The 19,597-nt window shown below is 43.3% G+C and overlaps 1 protein-coding gene across 1 annotated transcript in view; it reads right to left on the bottom strand.

The window, feature by feature from the left end:
• SEC62 (SEC62 homolog, preprotein translocation factor) overlaps positions 1–19,597 on the bottom strand; it is a 45,919-nt gene that overhangs the window by 14,773 nt on the left and 11,549 nt on the right. Inside the window, exons 2-4 of the mRNA XM_019503275.1 lie at positions 17,185–17,293; positions 9,138–9,243; positions 4,800–5,010 (exon numbers count right to left, since the gene is read on the bottom strand). Coding sequence (XP_019358820.1) covers positions 4,800–5,010; positions 9,138–9,243; positions 17,185–17,293 — 426 coding nt within the window. The remainder of the gene's footprint in view (positions 1–4,799; positions 5,011–9,137; positions 9,244–17,184; positions 17,294–19,597) is intronic.

Genomic DNA, 19,597 nt, shown 5'->3' with positions numbered 1-19,597 from the left:
GCTGATATGGCTGGGTAATAATCAGCATCAGCCAAAAAAAATCTTTATCAGTGCATCCCTAATTTTAGCCATAAGCAATAACATGGGAAAGTAGAATAAAATCTTCTGATAAAAGTGACTAGTACTATGCTAAGCCAGGTGCAGATAACTGCTTTTTCTAACAGTAGTCAGAGGTACCAGTTATAATCACTTGATGTTTCATCTTCTGATGAGAACTGAATTATATGCAGCTAGTTAGAATCCCATTATATGATAGTGGGTTTCTGTTGACTGAATATGGTAGGGCAGAAATGTACTATCACCTGTTGTCAGCAGAGATCATTTCCAAGGAGCCTATGCTAAAGTAAAAAGTGTGGCTAAAGCAGGAGACTCCAAAAGCCTGTTTGAGTGACCTCAGAGCAAACCTTTGCAGACATGACACCTTGCCTGGTCAGCAAAAGAAAGCAAGCAGTTAACATAACTGGTTTCTGTGATAAGGGACAGGCTGTGTGAATGGGGGTGGGGGGAAGAACAGGGCCCTTGACTTTAGCAAGGCTTTTGACACTTTCTCATTAACAAGCTAAAGGAATACAGACTAGACAGAAGTACTATAAAGAACATAACTGGTTGGATCATAATGCTGAACAAGTGGTCATCAATCGCTCAATGTCTAACTGGGAAGAGGTAACGTAGGGTTCCTCAGGGGTATGTCCTGGGTCCAGTATTATTTATCATCATAGTGATCTGAATGATGGGAATGAGTGTGCACTTAGCAAATCTGCAGATAGCCCCAAGTTGGGTGGAATGGCAGACACTGGAGGACAGGGCTAGGATCCAGAATGACCCAGACAGACTGGAGAAATGGTTTGCAGTCATATGAGATTCAACAAGGACAATCCCAAAGTCCCGCACTTGGGACAGAATAACTGCATGCCCAAATACAAACTGGGGAATAACTGGCTAGGCTACAGAACTGCAGAAAAGGACCTGAAGGTTACAGCAGACCATGAACCAAAAGTGTTGGGCATGGGAGGGGGCAGGAGTGGGGAGTGAAGGCCAGCAGGATCCTGGATTTTTATTACCACAAGTTTCACTTGCAAATCAAGGGAAGTGATTCTTAATTCTTCAGTTCCATTTGATACTGGTAATGCCTCACCAGGAATACTGTGTCCAGTTCTGGGCCACACACTTCAAGAAGGATATGGACAGATAAGAGAGTCCAGCACAGAGCAACATAAATTATTAGGGGCCTGGGAAGCAAGGCTTTAGACTTGCTTTCTGCCTCTTTCTTGAGCAGTGATAATTAAGGGAATTGTAACTGTACCTTAATTTTGTGTTTAGAAGGTAATAATCATTAATGGAACTAACTGCAGCTGTACCATAATTGTGCATCTTGGCTTGCATAAGAGAACCAGGTCACAGGTGGGCTGTGGTCTTGTTTCTCTAAAAGCTGAATGGTCCCAAGTTTTGGTAATAACCAAAGTTTCAGTTAAATATTTATCAATTCATAGATTGTAAGGGGCTGGAAGGGACCTCACAAGATGATCGGGTTCCGCGCCCCCACACCAGACAGAAAAGACAACTAGGGTCAGGTGACCTCAGCAAGGTGACCGTCCAGTCTCCTCCTGAAGATTTTCAGGGTAGGCAATTGCACCATCATTGGTGCCCTGGTGAACAGTTGTTCACTGAGCCCTGGATGTATTCCCCTGATGTAGCAGTAAGCTGCTACCAAGTCCCCTCTCAGCCTTCTCTTTTTTAGGCTGAAGAGACCCAAGTCCCTCAGCCTTTCCTCATATGGCTTGCCTTGGAAGTCTCTGATCATATGGGTGGCTCTTCTCTGGACTCTGTCAAGCTTTTCCACATCCTTGTTGAAGTGCAGCACCCAGAACTGGATGCAGTACTCCAGCTACAATCTCACCAATGCTGAGTAAAGCAGAAGAATTACTTTCTTCGTTTTGCTTGAGATGCATTGGTTGATGCATGCCAGAGTACTGTCTGCCCTGCTGGCTACAGCATTGCACTGACAGCTCATGTTCATACTAAGGTCAGTCATGGTGCTAGTCAGTTTGGCGCCACCAGGCCTGTATGTTGGTGATTGTTCATTCCCAGATGGAGCACTTTACATTTCTCAGTGTTGAACTTCATTTGGTTCCAATCCACCCAACTTTCCAGGCTGTCTAGATCCACCTATATCTGCAAATTATTTTCAGCATGACCACACTCCCCCATAACTTGGTGTCATCCGCAGACTTGGCCAGTGAGCCCTTCACCCCATCCAAATCATTGATAAAGATGGTGAAAAGCACTGGACCAAGCACGGACCCCTGAGGGACACTACTGGCCGCTTCTCACCAGGATGACAGATCTGTTCAGAACTCTCTGGGTCCTACCCTGCAGCCAGCTTCCTACCCACCTAACTGTTGAGCAATTATGCCCGCAATCCTCCAATTTTCCCATTAGAACATCATGGGATACCAGATCCTTTCAGAAGTCTAGGTATGCAATATCAACCTCCTCTCTATTATCCAGGTGGTGAGTTACCTGGTTGTAAAAGGAGATGAGGCTGGTAATACAAGACCTGCCCCAAGCACCACGAGTTTTGGAAGTTTCACCAGAGGTACCATGATAACTTTGGCCAGCTCCTTCAGCACTCTCGAATGAAGTTCATCTGGTCCTGCTGACTTACAAATGTCTAACTTTTCTAACTGATCATGCACCAGCTCTATGTCAACAGTAGGAAGGCAGTCATTCCCACCATGTCCATTCTGAACCTTATGTAGTATGATTTTTCCCTTAGTCTGGTGAAATACCAAAGCAAAGTAGTTATTCAGGAATACAGGTTTATCCTGAGTATCAGTAACTAGCTGTCCTGAGTTGTTAGGCAATGGCCCCATGCTTCCATTTGTTTTCCTCCTGTTCCCTACATGCCTAAAGAAGGACTTTAGGCACTACTTCACTGTCAAGGCAGCTAGGACCTGGAACCAACTTCCAAGGGAAGTGGTGCTTGCCCGTACCCCAGGGGTCTTCAGAAGGAGGCTAGACAGACACCTAGCTGGGGTAATTTGACTCCAGCATCCTTTCCTGCCCATAGCAGGGGGTTTGGACTAGATGATCTGCTTAGGTCTCTTCTGACCTTACCAACTATGAAACTATAACTTCCTATTGTCCTTGATTTCTGTTGCTAGTTTAGTTTAAATTTAGTTGCTGCCTAAGCCTTTCTAATCTGTTCCCTACAAGTACAGGCCATTGTTAACAGTCCTCCTTGGGGACTGTCCCAAGCTTCCGCTGTTTGTATGCCTCTTTCTTCTTTTTCAAGAGGACTATGATATCCCCCTTAAGCCAAGAGGGCTTACCAGCCCTTCTGCTACCTTTTCTCCGCAAGGGAGTGGACTTCTTTTGTGCTTCAAGGACCGTGTCCTTGAGGAACAACCACTCTTCATGCACTCCTTTCACCTTCAGTCCCTGGTCTCACAGCACTTCCCTACTATTACTCTGAGCCTGTTGAAATTCACTTCTTTGAAGTCCAAAACTTCAACCCTGCTAGCTGACTTGCCTGCTTGTGATGGACAGTCAATATGATGGTTTTGTGGTTGCTGTCACACAGGCTACCCTCTATATTCAAGTCGCTCAACAGATCGTCTCCTTTAACCAAGACCAAATCTAGGAGAGCATTACCTCTAGTTGGCCCGTGCGCTTCCTAAGTCAGATAGAGCTCTTCGATACAGGTCAGGAAACAACACGACTGATCTGACTTAGCTGAGTGTTCCTCCCAAGAGATGTCTGGGTAATTGGAACCACCCATGACAACCATGTCCCATGTGAGCATGGCCTCTGCCAGTTCTCAGAGAACTCCAAACTGAACTCCTCCTCCTGGTTTGGTGGTCTGTAGTATACACCTACAGTTAGCTCTCTCACCGCACTCCCCGCCCCCGAGTTTAACCCAGAGGGTTTCAAGCTGCTCTGCTTTGGAGCCGGTGTCAGCCTCCAAGGAGGTATTTTACATTTATTATGTATTCTTCAGCTTACTGGCAAGTCCATCCCTCAGCAAGAAAGTTAGATTTTCCTTTAGAACCAAAACTCCTTCTGCCCTTTTTGTGTTCATAAAAACAAGAGCTAGATGGTTTAAGGGTTTTATTTTTTTCATTAGAAGTTTAGTTTGTTCACTGTAAGTGCCATCACTGCCACTTAAGAGGGCACAGATCTGATGCATAAGTTAGATGCTTAAAACGTCTGCTTTACATCAGTTCAATCTTTGGTCTTTGGGCTAACACTACAAAGTGTCCATTCCAGTATTATTATAAAACTCCTTTATTAGTAATGTAATACGTTGAGACCTTTGCACATGCATGCAGAGTACACAGCAGACTAAAACCATCAGGTCCCACCTGAGGCATTTAATCCTAATTTGAAGTTTAGTGTGCAATAATATAGAAGTTAGGAATTTTGAAATTACATATACAAACTAATGTCAATTTTATAAAAGCTTTTAATAATGCAGGCCATTTTTGAATGCTGAAATGGCCCATCATTAAAGCTGTTTAAAAATGCGGAACAACAACAATAATAATAATACTGCTGCAGAAGCACTCTTAAATACCAGCCAAAATTTCAAAATGAGACTTCTGAATACAGAGCTATGCACAAATTTGATGCACTATGTTATACACAAGCAGATGCTAGAATATACTTGGCTAAGGCAAGTATATTTTATTTGGCACAGCTTGTTCCAACTGAACAAGTTAGAATTAGATATGGGAAGTAGAAACTAAGAGCATGTTAATGAAATTCATTTTTTTTTTCCTTTTGTGGGTTGCAATTACCTTTTTGCACTCTTCTTTCTCCCCTTCCTTTTTCTTTTCCTTCTCTTTCTCCTTCTTAGTTTTTTCATCTTTGCCACTTTCCTTCTTGATCTTTTTTTCATCCTCTTTCCCACTCTCAGCCTTTCCTTTTTCTTTTTCTTTCTTGACATCCTTATCAGGCTTCATTTTCATCACTTTTAGTGCTCGGTGAAAGAACTGTTTCTTAAGGAGCCTTACAATAAAAGAGGTTATACATATAAGTGCTATTGGAACAGCTGCATTTAGAACACAGTTATGTTGTTAGATATTTGAAAACCCTCAACAGGAATCATCGCTGACTTCTCATCAGCAGGGCCAGATTCTCCTGTCTTGCACTTTATGTAACAACTTTACAAAGTGGAAGGGTGGGAGGTTGTCAGGTTTTTGCATAGGTACATCCGGTTTGTCAGCATTTTGCATAGGTACAAATGACTGCATAACTTTCAAGACACTGGAAAAAACCAGATTTAAAAAAAAATAAAAAAAAAAATAAAAAAAAAATCAGGCCCATTGTTTAATCAGTTCCTTTGATACATTTTCATTCCAAAACTGTCTTTAAAGTTCATGGCAGCATTCTCCACAGTAGAAGGAGATAAGGGAAGCAGATGTATCAAGTTGTGTGGTCAGAACTTCAGGTTGACCCCAGATGGGCTCACAACCATGGGAGCACACTCAGGCAACACCATTCTGTTCCATGACAAGCAGAAGTTTGATGGAAGGTCAAATTGTGGCTCTGTCCTGGGCCCCAGGCCCCAGCCCTGTGCTGTCACCACCCCACAATTCTGGTCCCAGCCGCCGCATATCCTGCTCCTAGACACTGCTCCCCACCCACCCATGGCCCCATCCCACCAGCCTGGCTGAGTATGCCCTACCCATAGGAGTCCTAGCTGATCTCCAGGGAGACTTCATCCACCTGCTCTGTCTAGCACTCCTGGAAGTGAGTGTGGGACGGACAGGCTGGGGTGCTCAGGCAGAGGCAGAGATGCTAGTGGCAACAGCTGGAAGTCGCAGCTATTGTGGGGGCTGCTGGGAAGCAGAGTCTGGCTGCTGCGCACCTAGAGGCAATGGGACTGGCTGCACAGACCATGGCCTGGGGTGACCCCTGTGCCTGGGCCAGGTGGGGCAGAGGGACCTGCTGTGGGTTGGACAAAATCCCGTGGTGTGCTAGATCTAGCCCGCAGGCTATATTTTGCCCACCCCTGCCTTACACTGTGGGAAACCAATTGTGATCGCCTCAGAGGATATTACCGACTTGTAACCCTCTCAAACGTGTTCCTAAATTATTTTATTATGACAGGGTAATGTAATTAAGCCCTTACTACAACCTGTTCAGCTTCTCCCAAGATTGATGGAACTCTAGAACAGCTCTGGTAGAAATCAGGCATGAGATCTGGAAGTGACTTGGTCCTAATGAAACACTACATAGAGGACAGTTTTTACCAACAATGCAGCTTTTGCTGATAGGTGGTATAGGCACAAGTGCTTAAAGGTTTAATATGTGGACCTGTCAAACTTAATACCATACTGAGGTACCAAGAGGTAGAGGGTTCCAAAGAAGATGCATTAATCAGGATTCCTTAAGGAATCCAACTACTCAAAAAAAAACAGGCTCTGGACAGATATGATGTGCAAATACTATCAAGTCCAGATTGTTTCAGTGCTAGTAAGTAGTCAAAATATTGATGAAATGGGTGTCGATGACATAGATGGTCAGTGCCAAGAGGCTGACTAGAAAATGTCCTTTAGCTTAATACCTCAGGAGGCCTCCTACTTTGGAGCAGGACATGATGAACTTGGCTAAACAACTTCTTTTGGCATATGTCAGATTTAATGTGGCTTGATACTTGTGTAGGATCCGAGTATTGTTCTGTCAAATTATGTTCTGCAGATCAGGCAAAAGGAAGAACCTCCTGCACTGAGAGGTTTAGCAAATCTGAAAACTATGCTAGGGCTAGTAAAAAAAAATCCTAAGATTGGGAGGAAGGAACCTCAAGAGTCATCTAGTCCAAGCCCTTGCATGAATGCAGGTTGTGTTATCTCTAAAACTATCCCTGACAAATACTCATCCAGCAAAGAGCCATGATAATTGATCCTATATCCTGGCTCTGCACCATGGAGGTTGGAAGGAAAGTATTCATCAGTCTTAATATACAGGGCATTTGAAAATTATTGGAAGGGACCTCAGAACAGAGCCAGTTCTGAGTAGCACACTCGCTTCTGGAAAAAACAGATTTAGTCATAATTATCCCCACTTGCAAATGATGTTCTGCAACACTGGGTCCTTGACAGGGCATTCAAGTTTGTACAAAAGCTGGTTATCTGAAGTGACCTGGTAGAGTGTCTGACCACATGGAAAGTGCAGAACCAGCCACATGATCCAGTGATGAATACACCAGCTTGAAAGCTCCTCCTTGTCTGTTGACATAACACACAGCTGTAATGCTGTCTATCAGCACCTGGACTTTGGATCTCTGGAACAGAGACAGAAATGCTTACAAGCCAGGTACCTGGCTCCCAGTTCCAGAATGTTTTATGTGCAGTAAACTTTCTAAGGAGACCATAGGCCATAAATTCAAAGGCAATCTAGATGAGTCTCAGCTCACCTCCTGAAGAGAAACATCTGTCTAAGACTTGGGAAAAAGCAGAAGAGGGAAAGATGCACTCCCTCATATACCTGACCAACAAACTTCCATCAGTTTAAATGAGAAAAGGACTTCTAGTGGGATTGGAATAGATAGGTCCAGAGGAAAACAAAAGTGATTAGACATCTTGCAAACATGACACTTAAGAACTGACAAGAAGTGGGATAATTTAATCGGGAAGAATGACATAGTATCCAGGGGGGACATGACAAGAAGTCATGGCTTTAAACTGCAGCAAGGGAAATTTAGGTCACACTGTTTCCCTCAATACCAGAAATGCACTCAAGGACCCACTTTTAGCCACTGGATGCTTTTCAGCTGTTGAGCTTCAGATGAGCCAAAGATACAAATCAACTCTTATGCTTCTCACAGTTCCTACTGTCCTGGAAAGGAACACGTGTATATCTCTGCTTATCACTAGACAATGCTCCTTTCCTATCCTTTGACAGCTGGATTGAAGCAGATAGGTAGGATCACATAGATGTGTTGGCCCTCAAGCTCAGGGCTGAATTATAGCAGATGTAAATCAAAAGGAATGCAAGGAGGAAGTTTTCATAAAGAGTGCCAACTATAGGCAAGCATCTTTTGCCTTTTAAGTCTGCTCAGAAAAAAAAAAAAGAGACAGATGGTGAAACAGTCAGGGATGTATCCTTCACTGAACAAAGAAGGCACTTACACACACTGCAGGAGGGGAATGACAAATCCCAGAGATTCAGCTTTGGCCACAATGGCACAATTTTTAATCCTAGGGAAGGAGGGAGGCTGAGAGGTTCCAATTTACTGGATAAGAAAAACTAGCAAAACACTCTCCTTCACACTCATCTTTGAAGACAACTGGGAAACAGAATTAACTGACTAATCACAAACTCCAACAATTGCAGAGAAGCAGAAAGACACTGTGGCTAGCTCCGCCATTTATGCCCTTGGATGGAGGGGCTCAAGCATACCCTCAAATGACAGTAATGGCCCAAAGCATCCAGTCTTGTACACATAGCCACCCCGTGGAATCCATGTGGACAATCATATGAAGATTAACAAGGGGTGTTAAAAGTTTTCCAACTTTGGTCTTTAATAGAAGGTATGTTTTATTCTTCCAAGGCATAAAATAAGAATCTACTATCTATCTGATCTATCCTTGGATATGGCCAGTATGCTCTTTAGTGAAGTTCTGCTGCCAGAGCTTTGTGAGTTTAAGAGCCCAGACCTTTGGAGCAGTGCCAGAAGTAGTCTTTTTAAAGAATTATTCTGTTAGATAAATACATTAAATGTCTTGTGGAATTGGGATAAATTTACATTCCTTTGACTTTTACCATTGTCCTTTTTTTTACAACAATGCTGCCTTTTTGTTCCTGTGGCACAGTCACCACTGGTTACAGCTGGAGGCACTATGATTTTTAACAGCTACACAGCGAGTTCTTTTAAGTGTTACGGAGTATAATCAAAGTTATGAAACTACATTATTTACGTGCTACTGGTATAACACCAAAACAGATGTTTTTTCATACCTATAACAAAGGTATGCTGGCCCAGGAACTCTATTGAAGTAACAAATGCATATGCAACAGCATAATGTTTTTCAAAAGTACTTACGTCCTCTTTTCAAATGGTAATCTCCTAAGTAACAAAGGCCCTTTAGAAAGTGTTAGTAGTTAAGACTATTAGGATTGGAAAGGCATACCTATTGCAATAGTCAACAACAGACTCTCGAGTTGTAAATAAGGCTTCCTCTCCCTTCTTGGCTTTTGCCCATTTGGAATCCAAAAGGCAGTCCACAGCTTTGGAGGCTGAAAGGAAAAAAATGGAAAAGCCTGTGTTAAATTGCTCTAAAAGTTCACTTAAACATTTAGCATGCCCTTTATCCCATGCTACAACAGAATCTGCAAATCATCACCTCACATTTGCTACAAGAACAAAACCCAACCAGTATAAGGAAACACAGAGAACTGACCCTTACAGAGATGGGCCATAGGGTTACAAGCAGAACTCCCACTGATGCCCATGGGTGCCTGGCCTTCAAGAAAATTGCAAGTTCTCAACCCAAGTTTTAATAAGGTATTATTTAAAAAAAAAATAATTAAAGGGGCATTCCCAAGAAAAAAAAAGTGGGGGGGCTGGAAGAAGGCAATCCCGACTAAAGGGTGGGGGTTTTTATTTTCTAGACATTACTGTAACATGCTTCAAATGAATGAGACTCAAAGTGATCAGTTCATTCTCAACCATTAAGTGAAATGCAGAAAGTGAAAAAGCACTGAAAAAAAAGTCAGTCACATTTATTCTTTCAGAGCAAGAAAAATGCAAAGATATGTCACATTAAAAAGAAATTGGGAGTAGGGGTGCACGGATATTTTTGGGGCCAATACTGATAGCCAATTTTTAAGGAGGCATATCAGCCAATCCCGATCTGATTTCCAATACGTAGCCCGGCAGCTTGAAGAGCAGTGTTGTGGTGGAAGGGAAGGGGCATGGGGGGAACAGATCAAGGCCCCCTCAGTGAGGAAGAGAGTGGGGCTGGGGCTGGTACTGCCCAGCTGGGGTGGGGCAGGGTGCAAGACAAAGCCACAGCTCATCCAGGAGGGCGGAGAGGGGGCCTGTGCACAGCCTGGGAGGATGGGCGGAACATGTGCTCCCAGATCTGCGCTGGGCAGGGCAGGCTGGGGCTGTGGCAGGCTCTTCCCGGCGGGGGCTGGGCCAGACTGCACTTGGGGCAGGTGGTGGCAGCACTGGGAGGGGGGCTACAGGAGGGGCTGCAGCCCCCTGCCCCATATTCACCGTAGCCCCCCCCCCCTTCCAGCACTGCCACCTACCCCACCCCGCTCCGAGCACAGCCTGGCCCAGCCCCCACTGGGAAGAGCCTGGCACAGCCTCAGCCCCACACGCAGATCCAGGGGGCACATGCACCCCCTCCCCCTGTGCTCTCTTGGGGTTCACGCAGCAGCGGGAGCTGCTCCCCCCCTTCCCCACCTGGATGAGCTGCGGCTCTGTCCTGCGCCCCACCCCACGCTGGCTGGGCAGCACCTGCCCTAGCCCTCCCTCACCATGGGGGCCTTGATCTGCCTCCCCCATGCCCTTTCTACCACAACAGATGTACCAGCTGAAAGCAGCTCTCCATGCTCCCAGGCTGCGCTCCTCGCCACCTACATACTGCGCTGAGTATGCGTGCATGCATGGGCCATTTGTTGGCCACATTAACAGCCACATCAGGCCAATTTCCAATACAGTCGCTTTTCTTTATATCAGTGCTGATCCGCTATTGGACCAATATATCAGTGCACCTCTAAATTGGGAGCACCAAATACTACTACGGTTGAAAGAACTAAGGTTATTTTTGTCTGAAGAAAAGAAGACTGAGGGAGGATTTGATAACAGTCTTCAAATACCTGAAAGGCAATTAAAGAGAGGATGGAGATGGGCTTTTCTCTGGCCACAGGGGACAGGGCTAGGAGCAATTGCCACAGTCCTTGGTAGCTTTGTTCAGCATTTAATTAACCTCACTGTTACAGACTAGCATTTTATTTCTGCTTTGAAAAGTGTTTTCTCTCAAGCTGCTGGCCATTCAGTCTGTTTTCTATCTTGGTCTGGTAGATGCAAGAACTTTCTTCCAAAAATTTTTTTTCTACTCTCCCTCTCCCGCTTCCCAATGTAGGTGTTTAGCTTGTAATCAATTCAGTGCTCTATCTTTTCTTTATTAATCTAATCTGAACAGACTCAGTTCCTCAAATCTTTCATGTCAAAGCACAATTACCAATTTGTTAATTGTTCTTGTGACTTTTCTCCAAATCCTCTCCAGTTACCACAATCTTCCTGGAACTGTTGACACCAGAACTAGACAGAATAGTCCGTACAGTGGTCATACCAGTATCAGATACAAAGGTCAATTAAACCTTCTTTCTTTATGAGATATTTGCCTGCATACACATAAAGGCACAAAAGAGATGCCCAGAAACTGCTGTGCTCTGTTACTCCCACAATGCAGCACAAAAATGTAGGGCTGGAAGGGACTTTAGGGACCAGCTAATCCAACCCCCCCTGCTCAAGGCAGGTTCATCCCTAAATCATCCCAGCCAAGTGTTTGCTTAAACCAATCTTAAAAACATCCAAGGATGGAGATTCTACTTCCTCTCTGGGCAGTCTGTTGCAATCATGTTGCAGTGGGAAAGGGGGGTGGAGGGTACACACTACAGCCAGGGGGTTTGCCAGAAATTAATACAGAGCAAAAACCACCACTGTCCCCCTCCTCAGCTTCATAAGTAGAGCTGCAGCACAGATAATATTATTTTGAGGTTTTTTTCTTATTTTTACACTTTGTATAATATCTTCTCAGTAACAAGCCACCAATATGGACTCCAGTTACATATCATTTCAAAATATTTTGAGAAACTTTTCTTCTTTCACATCCATAATATAAGGTGTTTAAATAGTTAAATAAAGTGGCATTTGCTTGCATTTTAACAGAATTTCAATTTCCACTCATATGTAGCTTGACACAGATCACAAGCAACTATTAACCTATTAAGTAACAGACTAAATGTTAAAAGTCTATTTAAACAAAATTAATTATATTAAAAACAAAAGTACCAACTTTAGTATTTTGTTGCAAGTCACCACATTTTAATGGCTGCCAATCACTAAGAACTAACCTTCAATAACAAGGCTATATAAAATAGTTTAGGAATATAGGATTTTTGAAGCACAAACTCATCCTTGCAGCCACTGCTGAAAGGGTGAAGTGGCCAAAAGGGGGCCTGTCCCCTGAATATATTCAGCAAAAAGTAACATTAAAGGTGTGGTAAGGCTGGGGTGTAGAGGAGGTGATAGCAATATATAAAACAAAGCTCCTTCCCCATTACTGAAGTACCGCGCTAGCACCAAAGAACAGATGGCCCTTTAAGGCTATGGGACATGGGACCTCTCCCATACTATGGGCTACAAAAGCCAAGAAAAAAAGGCAGTTCCTAGAATCATAAAGAAGTAAGGCTGACCTCCAGAGCTCATCTAGTCCCACCCCCTGCCTGAGGCAGGATCATCCCTATCCAAACCATAATCTCAACCTTATATAAGATTACTGTCAACTCTGACAACACAGGCTTAACACTCTAACCTGCCACAGGTAAATCAGGAAAACCACAGTAGCCAACATCCTGCTTCTATGAAATGCTGTCAACATACATTCAAGTGATCCTGGGTAAAGGGCCACACACTCCACTACAAAGGAAGACAAAAACCCCCACAGTCCATACCACTTTGGCCATGAGGTAAAATTCCTTCATGACCCCAAATATGGCAGTTGATCTAATCCTGAACAGAGGGGCAAGACCCTCTAGCCAGGAGCTCCTGGCTTTGGTCCCATGAGGTACACTGGCACACCCCAAAGTCACTACAGCCGAGGCCATAGCTAACACCCAATGCCTCTGAGGAAGGCTTAAAAACCTTGCTGTATGTAGTTGTAGTATGACTACTGAAGAGATCCGAGCTTTCCATAGAGGACCAGAGGACACATACAGTTGTGGAAGCAGAAACCCAGAAAGGTGGCTGGAGAGCACAGTGAAGGACCATAGGCTGCAGGAGCAGAAGGCCAAGGGACTGAACTCACTTGAATTTTATATGATGGCAATGGGAGAGGAGTAGAGCAATAACAATTCCAAACCACAATGGTGCCAGTAAGGTATTTAGGTGAAGAATGGCATTTGGTGTTCAATATACCCACCACGCTACTTTGGGACTATGCAGGAAAGTGGCTGACTGGCACAGTACAAACTGGAAACCCTCAATATACAGTAATACCACCCAGCTCTTACACTGTTCTTTTCCGCCAAACAATAAATATTTTACAAAGGAGGCAGTTTTGTCCATCGGTAAAAAGGGGATAATACCCAAGCAAAATAGCTAAAATGAAAGATTTAAGTACAGGTTCCTTGCTTGCTATTTTTTAATCAGTTATTTAAATGTGTAATCATAGTGGTGCAATTTAGAACTCAATTCACTGAGGAAAACAAAACAAAACATAGGGATATGCTAATCATCCTGGCTGTATTTTAGGGATATAGCAATTCATTTAAATCCTACCTAGTCCCAAGTGATACTTTATGCTAGACTAGTGTTACATTGCTTTTGGACCCAGTACAAATAGGAGGAGCAGCCCTGACAGGACACACCTCCCTCCTAAATCAGCAATGCTCGGGAATAAAGCCACATCTACTCTAGCAGTGCTTTGTTGGTTTAGGAAGATTGATAGAGCATTTTGGAAGGGTGCTGCCAGCATGGACAGAACTGGACTTTTGACACAGTTTATTCCAGTCCTATACCCTGCCCTCCCCCTGTAAGAAACTAGCTAAACCAGCAAAAATGCAGATTGGCCAGTAAAACTAGATCTGCATTAGAGTCTTTATCAGGTACCTGCATCTAGAAGAGGATCATACCTCTTTATACCCCTGACTGATGCAGCACCTGTGCTGACAAGTCTGTCAGGCCTGACTGGCATGTTCTCAGAGCCTGGAGAAAGGCAAAATGTCCAGCTCTCCCCAGTCACCTGGATCACCTTCACTTGAGAGTTCTGGATGGTGGCAATGAAAGGGATAGGAAAGAGAGAGCTGTCCTCCTTTAAAAAAATTGCATTAATAGTTTAAAAAACCCATAACATTATTTGTTGGAGTTGAGCAAAAAAACCCCACTGTCCTGTCATGAGAGATGAGAGCAAAGCAAAATTTGCTGCTATCGCTATTGTTCCCCCCCACCCCAAGTTTTATTTTAAAGACCAAAATAGGTGGCTACAGAAACATCTCCAAAAGTTAAATGGAGAATCCATTACTGAACAAATAGAAAAGACTGACAATCCAATCTATCAGGAAAGTAATAATTTATATAAAACTCTTACATAGCACTAGGTATCTGCAAAACATTGTGTGAACTGTAACTGATCCTCCCTATACCCATTTGCAACAGAATTATCCCCATTTATAATTGGAAGTGGAATAGGAAGGTACAGAACTGACCTGAGCAGGGTGCAGGGTCCGGGGCAAATCAGCCCATGCAGCCCCACCCCTGCCCCTGCTCTGATCCAGGCCCCAGACCCAAAGAAGCCACTGCTAGCATCACTCCACAGGGCCCCCAAAGTGCGGGGCCCGGGGCGGTCACCCTGATTCGCACCCCGCCAGGGATGGCCCTGGGTACAGAAGCTTACCTAAACTTAAAGATGGAAGTTTTAGGGCTGGTCTCCGAACTAAGACTTCCTGGCTCATGGTGCTGACCCCAGACTAAATACTTCTCATACATTACAATGAAAAATGCAATTAATAAGAACTGAAAAAGTTACTGACTTGGGCAAATGACAAGCTTGCCCTTGTTTTATGAGAGCCTACAAGCCATAGTGGACAGCTGGCATAGAGCAGCATGATGTACTTGAGGGTGCCAATACTAAGGCACATTAAGTTTACTGTCTAGACTTGACGCAAGACATGAGCTTCATGTTGAAAGATTTAAAATGCTTGCAATTACAAATAAATCACTAGGGTCATATACTAAGGACTTGCTGCCCATGTTCCCACAATTTTTCAGGTTACGAAAGAGATAAATGACCAGAACCTCTCTCTCAAGCAGCCACCAGGACACTCAGGAAGATATAAACTAAACTAAATTCCATCTCACACCATCCCCAACTGGTAGATTTCACAGACCTGCTACTCAATGACTGACATGGATCAGGGTGCCAGGATACAGTGCAACTTGAAGCAGCAGTTATCAGCATGAACCACTGCTTAGTTTCCACTGTAGTCACCCGTCTTGCTCCTGTCAGGTCCAAAGAGCACTGCCTACTCTGATGGAAACCCCAAGCTCAGTGTCCTCCAATGCCCTGAATCATCTTCCAAGTCTGACTCTGTCATCTGATCTTCCACTCAGTAAGTCTTTCATTTCTTAATTTGCTCTTCATAATAAACTGGGTCTTGCCATTGAAATGGATATTTTACCCTTGGCAGTTGGTTGCCTTATGGTGTCACCTGCATGTGAAATCAAAGATGGTCAAGTTCATGTTACTTTGCATGAGTTTTCTAGATGTTCAGAATCTGTGAATCTGCATTTACAGAGAAAGAAGGGGTCAAAATAGGTCCTTCCTATTATTCACTAACATCCTCAAATGCCAATAATTCCCATTAGGTCAAGACATTCCTCAAGCGTCTGGACCAAGCAAGGGCCAACTTGGGTGGTCTTAACCAAACTGAAAGTAAACTTTCTCTCTCTGCTCTACACGTCTCTTGACTAAGATGTCCTGCAAAAAACCTGACCACTTTCTAAAAAGAATCCTCTATTATGGGAAGCAACTTCGTGGATATTTCATATATACCCTGAGCTTTTGCCAACCTTGAAAAGCTATCTTATCATGCAGTACTCCTCAGCTGCCTGCCTCCCCAGTTCAACTTCCAGTCTCAACAATACTACCACTCACTTGGGAAAACAAAGTCAATGGGATAATCCTTCATGCCACTAAAAGAGCCTCAGCAGATCTCAGTAGGATTCCTCCACACTGCCCTACCCTGCAGAGTTAAGTGCATGAAGCTGCTACTCTTGTATATCCACTTCACTGAAGAATGCTTTACTCTGTGGGACTTTCAGCATGCTCTGTGTTCCCTCCATGTAAAAGGCTTATTCTTTCCCAGCTGAAAGGCATTTGACTTTAACATCATTCTTCTGGGAGGACCCACACACAATGTTGGCTGTTGCCACTACCCCTATTCAGGATCCATGCACCTATGCAATATGGGGAGCAATATGGTTGCTTGCTCATCCTTTAATGTCTGGGGCAACAGGACCAAGAAAAAGTACAGTTTAAGCCAGTGCTAGCCCCTGCAATCTCTGGGGCAACACTGTGCCACAGTTATGATCCAAGCTCATGGGCAAAGGGCCTGCTGTCCCTCCATTCCTTATCCTTCCCACCCTGCATCCAGGGAAGGAAGTGGAGGGAATGTCTGGGTCAGAAATCCATGCATCCCTCAGATCCTGCAGTGGGTGGGGAAGCACCTTCTTTCTTCTATGTTCACCTGCTCCAGTCTCCCATGTGCTCAAGGACAAAGTTATGGCCAGAGTATCAATCACCCTGCCCTCCTACCAGAAGCATCCACCCCCGGTTGAAAAAAAAACCTCTGTTGAAAGGAAATGGGGGTATTGTTGTGTCTATTGCCATCAGCTCACTATTGCTGCCCTGGGTGGGATGCCACTAGTTATTCTGAGGTCCATGCAGGCACTTCACATTGCTCGGGGTTCTCCACAAACATACAATCTAAGCAGGTTCCTCCACCGGCTCCTTTTGGCAGTTTCTTCAGGTGTGAAAGAGGCAACACCTGGAAGGACAGGCCTTAGCAGTCTGGCTCCTGGGTACTCAGGGTTAGTCTGTTTACCTGAGCCCTGCCTACCAGCTCAGATGATGTGCCTACCCTTAACCTCCAAACTCCATGTGGGCCCTTGAAATAAGAGGAGCCTTTAGCATTTTTTTTTTTTTTTTACCAGTATAGATAAAGAATCCCATGTCTTTGAAGCTGCAGAATGAGGGTTCATTGTATTTACTTCTATATGAGTAAGGTTAATTTTCTGGTTAACAAATGCCTGGTTTGTTTTCCAAGCCCTGGGTTATGAAATTTATACTACACAAGTTAAAATTTTAGTAAGTTTAATGAAAAATAAAACAGTACCATATTAGTAAATATGCCACATTAATATTTGGTTTAAAATAATCCTACCAATAAAATAATCAACTCTGTGGCCCATCATGTTGGTTGATTTTGTTGGACAGTTGAAACGTAGGTATTTGGCTACAGCTTTCTCCTCTTTGAACGGCTCACCAACTTCCTGCAACATAAGAATGTAAAATTAAGAGACTTAAAACATACTATAGGCAACATACTTTTGTTTTGACTCATCTCAGATGTAAAAATCCAGCTTATTTTCATGGCAACATATAAATAAAGAACACCATTATACAGTGAGTGTAAAGAATACCTTTGCCTCAAAGACCCTTCTATGTAAAGAAAAGGAATTAAATGATCTAAGACATTGTGATAATACCAAATCTTGAAGTGACAGCAAGTGAGCTTGTATATTTAAAAAAATAACTGTAGGAGATTTAAGTGTTTTGAGCATTGCTTTTCTTAAAATAGTTTGACATGTCTTTACTTTCCAAGCTAAGAATATACAAATACCAAACACTTCATGCCACACTATAAACATAGAAAAAGATTACACAAATGAACAATGATATGCATCCAAAATAAATAAGAACCTATGACCTGCTTTTGTTTTAATAATTATATCTACCACCATTCAATGCTATCTAAAGTTTATTTTCAGAGGAAGAGAGAAAACTACGATACTCAGCCCATGACCCCTGGGTCTCCTTAGAAGTCCGGACATTTGGTGGCAGGGGGAGCAGTGGCAACATTCACTGCCACAGCCTCCACAGACCTATGCTGGATCTAGCCCACAAACCAGCAGTCCCACAGCAGTATGGGAGAGTGACCCCATCCTCAGGTCCAACCTGTGGACTGGCCCTGCTCTACTCATCTGGCCCCCGAGGGCAGAAGGCTGAGCACTGCATAAATATCTCAGGGAATAAATTTCTGAAATGTCACAAAACGTCTTTTCAATTACAATTCTATGACTAGACTATCCACAATTTGTATAAAATGAGCCAGTTTCAAATTCTAAATGTCTCCTATTTTTCCACCAGGAACTTCAGTTGACGTTTCTAACATATCCCTAATACTATATTGTTGCTGCTTTGTAGAGACAGTTGAAGAAAGCCACTAAAAACAAATTAGACTGAAAGGTCTCATTCAGCTGGTCAGAAGTTGATGTTTACTTATGGTAATATGGGGGGTGGAAACCAACATTCAGCCAGTAAAGCCCACTTACTAGGCAATGGTGTTACTCGCTCTTTCCATCTCCTAGTAGGAGGATAAGATAACACTAGGCTGAACTATTAAGAGCGTTGTAGAGTTTAATGCACTGAGTTCTACTCTGTATTACTACATGCGCCAAATTTAGTCACTCAAAATTTTCAAACCTGGGTTGGATTGCCAGTCCTATTAAAAATAATGAAAAAAAAAATCTCTTGATGAAACTGTGGCCAGTTATTTTTTATCCCTTGCTACACTTGTTTATTTGTGGATATAATTTATGCCAAACAGATTAAATACTTAAACTTATAAGCATAAAGTTCTCAATGCCCCAAATTATTTCTTAAAGGACTGCTGTTTCAAAAAAGCAAAAGGAAACCTGGTTAACTCCCAGATAAAACTATAGCCTTCAAGGTGGATTTGATTCAAATCAAATAGATTTAAATCATGATTTAAATCACTAGTTAGGAAGTCTTAATTTTGTCACTGTTTTCCATAAAAAAGTACATTCTTGTTGCATCACAGAGAAGCTTAATGGGAACTTCTAGGACAGTGGTTCTCAACCTTTTTTTGTACCAGGACCCATCTGTAAACATCAATGGCCAGTCCTCACCCAGGGCCCCTCACTCCCCACCCACTGCCCCCAACCCCCAGGCTCCAGGCCCCCAGTGTGGGGGCATGTGGGGCCCCAGGCAGCCCCTCAAAGACTAGAAACTTGCCAGCCCGAAAGGGAAAAGCCATGGTTTCCCACATTTTTCTCCTTTAAAAGAGAATCCATTTTTTCAAGTTTGTTTGTGACCCTGTCATATATCCTTGCGATCCACACTTTTGGGTCGAGACCCACAGATTGAGAAATGCTGTTCTGTACTGAGCACTGAATCCCACTGGGTAGAGTGATTTTCTTTAATCTTTATTAATCTATAGAGAAGCCTCTGGGAACCCCATAAGATTGGGCCTCTAATATAATCCATGGCCTGTTGTGACCCATTTATAAAACTTTTCTTAAAAGGTTACATGAATATATTGTCTAAAATAGTACATAATTAGAAGTTCCATGATGATATCTTTGAGCTTTAACATATCTAAAATTAAAAAACTTTCTTTATATAGGTTTTTTTAAAGCATCTTGACCAACAAATAAATATGATTAAATCAAAAAATATGATTTTCATTATTGACTCCAAGATGAACATGGGCCGACAATGCGAGGTCATGGTTGGCAGGGCTAACCGGACCTTGTCATGCATCCACAGGTGCA

This window comes from Gavialis gangeticus, unplaced genomic scaffold (genome assembly GCF_001723915.1).
Source record: "Gavialis gangeticus isolate Ggan-Ray unplaced genomic scaffold, GavGan_comp1, whole genome shotgun sequence".
In the NCBI taxonomy this organism is placed as follows: domain Eukaryota; kingdom Metazoa; phylum Chordata; order Crocodylia; family Gavialidae; genus Gavialis; species Gavialis gangeticus.
The sequence above is the reverse complement of the archived record's forward strand: the minus strand, read 5'-3'. Positions and strand labels throughout refer to the sequence as shown.